Source organism: Lepisma saccharinum, chromosome 16 (assembly GCF_977018435.1).
Source record: "Lepisma saccharinum chromosome 16, izLepSacc3.1, whole genome shotgun sequence".
In the NCBI taxonomy this organism is placed as follows: domain Eukaryota; kingdom Metazoa; phylum Arthropoda; class Insecta; order Zygentoma; family Lepismatidae; genus Lepisma; species Lepisma saccharinum.
The window spans coordinates 26,163,502-26,175,812 of NC_139244.1; the positions used below are offsets into that span (position 1 = coordinate 26,163,502).

The 12,311-nt window shown below is 35.7% G+C and overlaps 1 protein-coding gene across 1 annotated transcript in view; it reads right to left on the reverse strand.

Annotated features, from left to right (window-relative positions):
• Nucleotides 1–872: 872 nt before the first annotated feature.
• Nucleotides 873–12,311, reverse strand: part of LOC145999987 (cysteine sulfinic acid decarboxylase-like) — a 69,647-nt gene continuing 58,208 nt past the window's right edge. The window contains exons 7-8 of the mRNA XM_083137287.1: nucleotides 10,694–10,888; nucleotides 873–1,456 (exon numbers count right to left, since the gene is read on the reverse strand). Coding sequence (XP_082993413.1) covers nucleotides 1,283–1,456; nucleotides 10,694–10,888 — 369 coding nt within the window. The 3' untranslated portion in view covers nucleotides 873–1,282. The remainder of the gene's footprint in view (nucleotides 1,457–10,693; nucleotides 10,889–12,311) is intronic.

Below are 12,311 nucleotides of genomic sequence, written 5' to 3' on the forward strand. Positions count from 1 at the left end.
TAAGAAGCAAAGGGTGAAACAGCGTGTGCTTACTGAGGAGAAACTAGACAATGTTGGAGCACGATTGGAACATACTCCTAAAAAAATCCCTCCAGCGCCTTGCACAAAAAACAGACATTTCCATGATGTTTGCATGGTGAGCTACCAAGCTTTTAAACCTGAAGACATAAATTAAAAGAATTGAAAGAAAATATCAGGAGAGAAATTGAAGTGATTTCGGAAGAGGAACTGATATGTGTTAGTGATGCCGTAAATGTGTGGATGCAGGAGGACAACATTTCCAACACCTCTTGAAGGAAGGTACATGGTAATTTTAATTGTAACTGTCAATGTATTGTACGAGCTTATTTCATTACATAGCTAGCGGTTCCAGTTACGTGGATGTTGCATCCAGATTGCCGGCAGATGTGCTCTAACTGCCTGGCACACTATAGCTGCTGCTCTACAGGCAACTCAACAGTTAAAAACACTGTATAATGAGCAATTTCCCATATAGTAATGCGAAAGTTCTAAAAATATGTGAAAAGAAAAGATGTTTCACCTGCGGTAAATGCAGTAACATGGATAAAACTTCACTGATATATTCATATACATGTGTTCGTTTTCTACATTTGACAGCTTGTATTTTAGCTAGTTGTAAAGATTGTTTTCTTCATATGTGACCCCCATGTTACTATGACACAACTCTAGGTTTAATTATTGTGCTCTATGGCAGTCACTCAGTTGAATTCTGGATTCTGTTTGATACTAATAGTTAAATAGCAATTTTGAGCACATATGCCACAGTGGAAATTCATTGTAAAGAAAACATTCCGAAACCTTGCATGAGGACAGCTTTTAATGAAAGTAAACATAATCTTTTCACTTTTATTGCCTGCAGGGGGAATATAACACACATTAACAATTACTAAAGTAGTTATTATTCAACACAAAAAATTAATGAGATTATTAAATGCTTTCATTAGCATTTCTACTTGAAACAACATTATATTTTTACAGGTGCCTTCTTCAGGTTTGCAAAATGGAAGTTTCTGAACATTTACTTACTACCTTTATTACTTGTCAAGGCATTATCATGGCAAAGATAAGCACATATAACAACATGTGCATTCTGACTGTGCATCTGCTGGAAAATACAAGTTACATTTCATTAACTTCTTCAGCATTATAATGGGTAAAGTATACCAAGTCATTTGACATATCTTAAAAGCCGTTTACAAAATCCAGCATGCATGCATTCAACTATACCTTTACAAATGTGTGAATGTATGCAAGTGAGATATTATAGAGTAGAACCAAGTCTTTCCATCTCATCCAAAAAATAGTCTACATCTCTGTGTGTGAGAGCCGAGTTCTGACTAACAAACCGGAAAAAGTTTGGCCACTGTCTCAAAGGTTGGTAGTTGATCATCATGCTTCCCTCTCGCATCATTCTTTCCTTTAACTGTGGAGCCACCTGTGATTGAAACATGTATCTAATTAGGATTCAAACATGTTGCAAATTTAAATTGCATCTAAATTTACAATTAACTTGTGCACCAGTATCTGATTATAAAGTGACAAATAACAAAGATTAAAATACAATCTTTCTTGTAAGTACATGTTGCTTGCATTGTAGAATTATAAAGTGCCAGATGAATACAGTGTTGATATTGTTGATAGTGTAAGAGTATATGATAAGGATTCCACCAATATATCACATGATGATAATGATTTGTGTACTGACAGGGTTAGATGCTCTAACAGAAAAAATTCATCTCGCGCAATCGAAGCACTTATTTTTTTATGGTAAAATCAAACAGTCCCCAAATAGCTTCTGCAGACAAAGTAATCAGTTTACAAAATCTGAATGCCAGTATAGATGTACATACAGTCAATATAAACAAAAATGAACAACTTCCTATCTCGGAAAACAAAAATATTTTTAGGTTTGTGAGTCAAAATTTTCAGTAATTAAGGAACAAGGTCCATGAGCTGGATGTGATTCTTGGATCCCTCAAAAAAGTCCTACATATAATTTGTGTCACTGAACATTGGTTGCGAAAAGAAAAGGTTTCTTCCACACAAATTCTAAATTTTATTTTAGCCAGCGCATATTGCCGTAAACACCACAAACGAGGTGGTGCTGCCATACTAGTTAGAAGCAATATACCATTTAAAAACATAACAAAAACTGATTATTTAAATGAAGAATTCAATTTTGAACACACAGTAGTGAATTTAAAATTACAACACAATGAAGTAACAGTAGTTTGCTTATACCGAACACCAGATGGACATTTAGGCACATATTTTGAAAAATTAGAAACAATGTTGTCCATTTCATTACATAATAAATGACCGATTATAGTAACTGGCGATATAAACATAAAAAAAAAGTAAAAAGGTAAAGTGTTCCCCTGTGCATAGCACCACGCCATGAAGGCGTATAGGGGGTGTGGGGGTAATGCCCCACACTTTCTTGATCGGGTCGTGAGTGGGGGTGATGCGATATAAACATAGATTTTTTAAAACACAGTCCAGATAAAAATGAACTAAATACAATTCTAACCTCCCATAATTTGATCGCAACAATAAATTCACCAACAAGGATAACGCCAACAAGTAAATCATGTATTGATCAAGTAATAATTAATCAAATTTTATTTGAACACTCCACAAATGTTTTGCCTTTAGCCTTGTCTGATCACGTAGCAGTTTTCATAAGTTTCCATATGCCAGAGAATATATATAAAAAAAAAAATGCAAAACAAATCACTACCATAGAAAAAAGCAAATTCAATAGGAAAGTTTGTATATTCCTTATAGAAAAAAAACTGGACTGATGTGCTCATGGAGGAAAATTTAAATACAAAAGTAAGCCTATTCACAAAGACAATAAATTATCATTTTGAAGCAGCATTCCCATACAAAACATACAAACAACACCTTAATCAAACCAACTCAACTTCCTGGAGAACTAAAGGGATAAAAAAAATCCTGTGAAATGAAAAGAAAATTATATAAAGAAATTCAGAAAAACAAGAATCCCATACTTAAAGACCACTACAATAAATATGTAAATATCCTCAGGAAGGCAATAAACAATGCGAAAAAATTAGCCATTGCAGATAAAATAAGCAAATCTGCAAATAAATCAAAGAAACTATGGGAAATTGTTAATGATGAAACTGGTAAGAAAAAAAAGAACGTAAATGAAAAATAGAAACAATGTCTGATGGAGAGAAAATAAGCAATCCCCTTGATGTAGCACAAATTTTTAATACATATTTTGTAAACATTCCCAATACCGTAAATAAAAATGCAGTAATCTCTACACCTACATTAAGAACATATTTTAGCAGTCCCCAAAATGCAAACACTATGTTTCTCACCCCAGTAACTGAGGGAGAAGTCGAGAAAGTAATTACAAATTTAAAAAATAAGTATTCATCAGGGCCAGAAGAATTTTCAAGTTCTCTACTCAAAAAATGTGTGAATAGTATTTTACAACCATTAGTATGTATTTGCAACACATCTTTAGAAACAGGTATTTTTCCTACGGAGTACAAAATAGCAAAACGCAACAAATAGGAATGCTCAAACTATAGGCCAATCTCTCTTTTGTCGGTTTTCTCTAAAGTAATAGAGAAAATTATGCTAAATAGATTAGTAACTTTCTTAGAAAAATACAAAATTTTATCCAAACATCAATTTTAATACCAAAAAAGTAAATCAATATCAGAAGCTATTTTCGAATTTACAAATAACATACTAAAATCGAAAGACAAAAAAATGTATTTGTATGGATTATTTTTAGATTTTACCAAAGCATTTGATTTGGTACAGCATGTCATTTTACTAGATAAAATGGACCATTATGGAATCAGGGGTTTAGCAAAAAAATGGTTCATTTCTTATTTAAAAGACAGATGTCAGTATGTAGATATTAACAAAATCAAATCAGACAAATTGTTCGTCAAAACAGGTGTATCGCAAGGTTCAATTCTAGGACCAGTTTCATTTTTACTTTACATAAATGATCTTCCAGAAACTTTATCAGAGTACTTTATCAGAGTCTCAAACAATACTTTTTGCGGATGATACAAATATCATAGTGAAAAACCTGGAACATGAGCAACTTCAAAAGAATAACGTTTTGACTACGACACAACTAAACAAACACCTGGCTAAACAACAACAAGCTTTCCCTGAATGTTCATAATAAAACAGTTCTAATAAATTTTAATCCAGTAAAACAAACAAAAAACTTAAATATAATTATTAACAATCAAGTTGTCAACGAAAGCAATGCAATAAAATTCTTAGGAGTATACAGGGGCGGCGCCAGAAATTTTTGACCGGGTGGGCAGAAGCTTCTTATTGATAGATTAGGGTGGGCAGTATAAATGTAAGACCATGTATGTGTACGTAAGACGTATGTATCCCCCTCTCTCTTCCACTCCCGATTTTCCTCCAACTTCTTTTCCCTTTCCTTTTCTTGTAAAGGTAAAGTGCTCCCTGTTCTTATCACCACGCCATGAAGGCGTATAGGGGTGTGGGGGTAACGTCCCACACTTTCTTGATCCGGTCGTGAGTGGGGGTGATGTGATCAATCATCTTGTATTCCTCTTTATCTTTTCTAATCTATTGTCGTATCTTGTTCCATTTCCTTTTGCTTTGTCTCTGATGGACACAATTATTTCAAGGAAGTGTTTACCCATGCGCAGCCATACCCCAGCCATACATTCTAATCACATTCTTTCACGCATGTTAATACAGTGAAATAAATGTGAATTAAGTTTAAGCTTGTGTTGCAAATACAAGGCACATACTTGATTTGATGTATTCAGCGACAATAATAGAAAGTGCGATGGTAGACAATCGTGAAGTTTCTCGTAATTTAAATGCATGTTCCTGAGCATAGAATTTTCATCGTATGAGTTTTTGACTGAAAGAGTTTTCTTACTCCTTGGGGGTCACTTTTCTTAGCTTACAAGGTTTGTACAACTGATAAATCTATCTGAATGTTTGTAGTAGCGGCGATTGGGTACCAACATTTGAGAGGCAAGGACAATATACTTTTTCTTGGTAGAAAAGGCTTAGCATAAAGAGGCCATAGTGGGGGAAGGAGTGGCAAAGTGTGGTGGGGGAACTACATGCCCCACTTCCCACTCCTCCTAATTGCCGCCACTGAATGTTTGGATTAAAATGAACGTATTATTAGGAATGATTTAAAACACACACAGAAAACAAATTCTTTGTTCATTGTCCATGAAGTATTCCTAGGCTAATGAAAGGCTATTTTGACAAAATATCACTCATAAGTAATAAACAAGTAAGATTGAAAAATCTGTTCAGAATTTAAGAGATTATTAGCTAAGTTGTTATTTGTTTTCTAAACTGTCATGTTACTAATGTGGGAGAAGCAATACATGTAGGGTTACATGAACATATTTTTTGAGTTAACAAAATTATTTAGGACACAAGGAATTCATCGAAGTTGATCACCGTGCCAGTTAAAATTCATCTGTTTTTCATAGATGACTTGGGTTGTATGGTGTAACCATTTCAAACACACTAGAACCTCTATCCTGTGCAGCATACCCTGGAAACTTTATTCATTCAGCGCAACGAGTCCCTGGAGCTTGGAACCACTGTCGAAGTAATAATTTATGAGGGTTTGTATTTTGAGTGTCAGCATGTGTTTGTTTTTTTGCCCTTTCGTTACTTTCATCTAATCACCATTGGACCTTATCGTCGCCATTATCAAAATTAGCAGAAAAATGACTTAAAATGAAACAAATCTACCACAACTTACTCTTCCAAAAATGGAGTTTCATTAGTCCATAGTTCTTAGAAAGTTGAGGTGGTAGTTTCAATTGCACAGCGTTTCATTAGTGGATCAAGGCAGCTAATTCCGTGAACAATGATGTTGTTTTCCGAAAGTCTCAAATGTTTGTCTTAGGCAATCATCTTCTTAAAATGGACGCATCTTCTGTGGTGATAAAATGTCACATTTGGTGCGAGTTTCTGTATATTTTTCCTCAATGGTCTAACGCTGTCGCATTATAATGAAGAGTTCCTGTCTTCGACTCCCCCCTCCTCTGCTGGAAGCACAATGCACACGGGTTCGGACTACCCGTTAAACTGTAGGTTTAGACCCGATTAGCCTATCTGAGCATAAAAGTGGGCTTAAAAACAAACACAAAATCGTCTTCTGGATACTTCGTGACATAACTTTTTTCTTTACTTCAACTGCATCTACAGATTCTGTTGATATTTTCGGTTGATTAATGTGGCAAAATTTATGTGTGGGACGAGGATTTCTAAATAGGATAAGCCATTCATTAATAACCGAATAATTCTGTAGCTTCTTTCATACATAACTGGTTTATTAAAATTTATTCACTTCAGTATTGTAGTGATTATTGTGATTCCTTCTTATTAGTACAACGAATATAAAGTTGATATTTCGTATACCATATTGATATTTGAAGATAACAGGTATATAAAAATTGTAATAAAATAAGAAAAGGGACACTTCTGGAATTTCAATGCAGAGCTAATTAAAACTATATTATACTATCTAGCATACTTAAACCTGAAGGTTTATGGCTGCAGCAACAACAAGTCTTCCATCTGTCCCTATTCGGGGCAAGATCAATCCAATCTTTCCCATCCTTGCCAATTTCTTATAGGTCCATCTCAACGTTATCCCTCCATCGTCTTGGTCTTCCTATAGGTCTCTTACCATCAGGTTTCTCAACAAGAATCCTGTAAACTATTCTTTCCTCTCCCATTTGTGTCACCTGGCCTGCCCATCTAAGTCTTCTTGATTAAATTATTCTAATAATAATTCAAAATCGAAATAATTTATTGTGTTGCAGAGGAAGTAACGCTAAGATGATGTTTTTATTTGTTTATTTGGAGATTTATTAACCATACCCAGGCCGGGATTTATATACGTATGTGGAGGCCTGGAGCTGCAGTCCTCAAGTTCAACCTAAATTCTGATCTAATTTTGATCATACCCTGCATAATTTTGAGCCTCCTAAGCCTACTAGCTGGTTTTAATCATGGAAGTATTCATTTGATCACAGTTTATGTTTCAATAGCTCTAGTAATTACTTTCACTTTCTAATGACAAAATTGGCATTTTATGGGTTGATAATATGTGAACATTTCTAGCACAGATAATATTCACAAGTAAAATATACATGTTATGAACACCAGAATACACTTATTTATTGAATCATTCATATAGTAATATCCCCAAATATATGTACTTATTGAATTTGATTGGGTGGGCAATCGGGTGGGCACAAGAATTTTTGGGTGGGTGCTTGCCCACCCGTGCCCACCCCTGTCGCCGTCCCTGGGAGTATGGATAGACACAAACCTGTCTTGGGACATGCAAATTACTATTTTAACTCAAAAGTTAAGCAGGCACTGCTACATGATGAGAATTCTGAGAAATGTTTTATCTTTAAGTGATTTAAGGACAGTATTTTTTGGACAGAATCAATCTGTACTTACATATGGTATCTCTTTCTGGGGAAGTTCACCCAAAATGCAGAAAATTTTTATTTGGCAAAAACGGATATTAAAAATTATGAAAAATGTATCCCTCTCAAGCCCAACAAAACAAATTTTCAATGAATTTCAAATATTACCTCTTCCATGTTTGTACAATTTAGAAACATTGTACTTTATTCATACAAATTCTGAAATCTTCTCAAAAAATCTAGACATACACAAATACAGCATTTGTATGCATAACTCCCTCCACCTTTCTACTGTCAGTACATCCAAAACACATAATGGTCTAGAATTTCAAGGTGTAAAACGTTATAACAAACTGACAGAGGAATTCAAGAATCATAATTCAACTAAATTTAAAATGACAGTAAAGAGCTTGCTAATGAAGTATTTGTTTTATAGCATAGAGGAGTACTTAGATCATATTTTTCATTAATAGACATAACCTTTGATTTTTCTTCTCATTAATAGACATAACCTTTGATATCTCTTCTATTTTTATGTTATTTTTTATGTTATTTTATACTCTTTTATACTTTTTAATATGCATAAGTATGTGTTAATTCCTTTGTACTCAAAATTATACATGTAATTGACCTATCCCATATCATAGTGCTATTTGTACTTATATGATCCAAATTGGAATTCGGCATTTGCTGTATTATGGGAGAAATTGGAAGGTTACTATAATATTTATTCAATTTATAAAATACTGTGCAGTGAATATGTCTTGAAACAGGTGCGTTAGTGACATGAAGATGTCTATTATGAGAAAACACTGAAGGAAAGGGACCACCCTGGTCAGTGACGTGCGGTGATGTCGACACTTGGGGTAGCAATGAGTGGCATGACCAACGGGTCATAATCCTCCCCCCCTTTTAGGGCCCTGTATTCCTTAAAGAAGAATGTCAAATATGGGAAAAATTGCAAAGTTAGGAATGACTACAAAAAATTGTACACATCACTTCCACCCACTTTCGAAAATCAAAAAGGATTTGATTTGACTACTGAGCCAGAGATGCCGAGTTTGAATCTCGGCTTGGCAATGGGTGATCTTTGTGTGTCCCTTCATCAATTTTTTTGTATCGTCTTCGCGATTAGCCAAATATGGGGGAAAGCGAAGTAAAATAAACCAAATCAAACAATCAATCAATGAATGATTTGATTTGATTCACTTTTTTATACATTTGGTTAATCGCAAAGATGATACGACAAAATTAATGAAGGGACAAACACAAAGAACACCCATGTCCAGGTAGGGGTTCGAACCCGGAACTCATGGTGTCGTAGCACGCTGTGGTAACCACTCCCCCACAGTTGGTTGATTTGATGGTTGATTTGACGTTTTAAGTCCATTTTATACACAGAAAGGCTAATCGGGACTAGACCTATAGTTTAATGTGGGATCCGAACCACTATATGCCTCCATCGGGTACAGATCCGGGACCACTTGCACTCCCCACGGAGGTCGGCCGACAACAAAGATGAGGGGAAGGCGCTAACCATTCGGATACGTGGGTATCGGTAAAGCAAACTGCATTTTTCCTGAGTAGTAATTTTCAATTGAATTTTTGAAATACCATCTTTATATATGATTAACGTTTTTTCAAAAAATTTGCATTGCTTGATTTCCCTAATTTCCCCATCTCACGATCTCGTTACTGAAGGACCCGTGCTCAAGCCCTGGCCTGTGCATGAGTGTTTCTTTGCAACCACTGTTCACCCGTTTAATTTAATCAACGTTCATCGTCATGGCAGAAATTAGGTAAAGCGATGGAAGAGAGAAGAAAATACAAATAATTTCCTCCCATTGCATCTGCAGGGAACTGTGAAATCAGGAGCCTAGAATTCTCTGTTTATGATTGTCCCTCACGACTTTCCAAACTCTTAGCTACTTATTCAGGTTAAATCTATACAGCTAGAAAAAGCGACGGGTAACAAAACACAACTTTAAACAAACCTTTTTTCTACTTTCTTCAATGATATTCATTTTGATTTTTGAGTTCTGGGATATATTTTTCATTTCTATTTTTTTCATTATTCACTGCAGGCAGAGTACAACACATAAGAACAAGAACGTATGCTCGTCACGAATTCCGGCCTGAATTGTTCATTGTGAGGTCCCTTCATCAGTTTCATCATATCATCACTCATCCTCATTTTCACGATAACCAAATGTGGCAGAAAAGCGAAGTAAAATATACCAAACCAACAACAAGAATTAGAACGCACGTTCACTTGCTGAAATAAATACATCCGTATTTATGATTGTTTAGCTTATCCATTTTTTTATTGGAGGCCAAGAGATTAGTAGATTTAAACAAAACACTACTAAAACGAGAGCAAGAGAGAGTGTGAGCAAATATTTGTTATTTAATCATTATATATTCCATATTTTTAAAAAAAGCATAAAATTTTGTCTGCACATAAGACGTTCCAATTGCATAAATGATAAAAGTACATCCCATATTATACATACATATTGTACAACGTGTAAAAAGTAGTGTAAATACAGAGGACAGAAGTACTGCAGAAAAAATTCCCCTTAGTTCTTTAGAGTATTTCAAAGAAATCGAAGGGAAACCAATCCCCTATCTCTCCTATAGGAGATAGACTGGAGGACCTGAAAGCACGGGCTTTCAACCATTGGAGCGGGGGTGAGGGGGCGAGGGGGCAAGGGAGGTAGAGGCAGAAATCTTCCCTTTCCCTTCGAAAACCCGTTTCTACCTGGAACTGTGAGGCAGAGAAAGAGCGAGCTAGGCCGCTGAACGCACCGAGGGACGAGAAGCGCGTGAAAAAAAAGTGTTGTATATGAACTGTGGCTTTAACAAGACAATAAATATTGTGATTTGAAAATAATTAGAGATTTGAGAATGATTGATCTATCTCTGCTAGACTAGCTACTCCTCAGTGCACGTCACTGGCCCTGGTACTATTTATTTTACCACTACACACATTCTACCGATTTTGGCCACTAGAAGAATTAATCAGTAATAAATTGATGGGTGTAAGCAATATATCATTGTATTATTGTATTGTAATGCTCAGGACACAAATTTACATGTCTGATATCACAGCATGTAAGTGCAAACATCTGATTCATGGATGAAATAAATCTATTTTATTCTATATTCTTATTGCAAGTATAATGATGCATAAGGGGTTAACTTACATTATGTAGTTCTTCTTTATATGTAGAGGAATTCTGCATCCTATGGAGTCGAGGTGGTATGTACCAGAAGCAAACATTGATAAAATCAGGCTCATCCATTACCATCTTAAAATTCGGATGTCTGTGAAGCTTGCTTACAAGATAGTTTGCTGTGTCAAACAATTTGTCAACATGCTTCTCAAAACCTGAAGTTCCCTGAAACAAGAGGAAATTTATTTATTTAATGATTTACTAAAAGGTCTCCTTGATTCTCATATTATTTGCACTTTATCTTATCCTATCATTTTATTGCAACATTCAGTTAAGAATTACCAGTGGCGTGGCGTGACTTTTTCAAAAGTGTTACCGGCTATCAGTATAACAATTATGGTTGCTAGATGTTATCACTGTCTCCCCCCCCCCCCTCCGGTAAATAAAACATGTCTTCGAGCTAGATATTTGTTCATTTTGTTCTTGTTTTGCAATCAGCACAGTACAAACACTCCTAGAAAGAACTACCACTCATTAGACAATGAATAGTGGTCGACCCTTGTCAATTTTTCATCTGTCTCTGTTTTTTTGCAATGAGGTGCGAAGGGGAAGAAGACAAACCACACTTTTCTCGGGTCAGTCTGACATTTGTGTGGTGAGCACTGAGCAGATGACAGAACTCTGCTCCTTTGTAGAAGGACTTAGTATTTTGGAGAAAGGTTTGTCCAATTCACGAATCACACCAAGGAACTATATTTTTGTCTATTACCTAACTGGTCTCAGTTGTAGTTCAATCCCCTTGGCTTTGCAGTCTACCTCTAGTTGCTTCACAGAAATGATATTCCTATTTTAGGTGGGATTTAGCTCTTTTCTGCCAATCCGATGTGACAACACTGGCTGATCCAGTAGGTATGAAAGGCAACAGGGCCCCTTAACAGGCATATGAATAACCCCATAGCACACTATGTCCCAAAGCCCTTCTCCGCTCTTTCCTTGCATTGGCGGTGGCAGCCTCTTCTCCCTTGTTGCCTCTTCAGGGTAGCAGAACTGCCTCCCTCTTCACTTCTGTCGGCTGCAGAAAAAAATGTCCTAGGCAATATCTACTCAACGGCAACGGTGTTCATTAACGTATTTAACAATGTTGTCATTTTATTGAAACAACTTTTTAATTCTTTACATTTTGCTGTTACCTGTGGTAACACCGGCTACATGCACGCCACACCTCTGAGAATTACCACAAAACGCACAACACATAGAAAACCATCTTAGAAAAAGAAAGAACATATCTAAAATCTGTACAAATTCAACAATGATATAGCAGTGATATTAATTACACCCTCCGCATATTAGTAAAAAATCTTCTGGCCTGAAGATGAGAGTAACATTAGCTATCGAAAGCTTGGAATCCTTCCCACATCGCTGGTCATTCGTTGCCAGGAAAGTTTCAAGACTTAGTTTAAAATATAGATGAAACTGACCCAAAGGGTTGTAACCATATTCTCTTATCCTTTGTTCACAATAAAACATAAGCACCATCTTCAGTATCTATGTCAATAACTGCACTTCAACTTGCAGGCAGCATGTATAGTTCTTATACACAGTTCCTTTGAAATCAAATGTGTGTATGAGTTGCCCTGGCCTCCTGGAA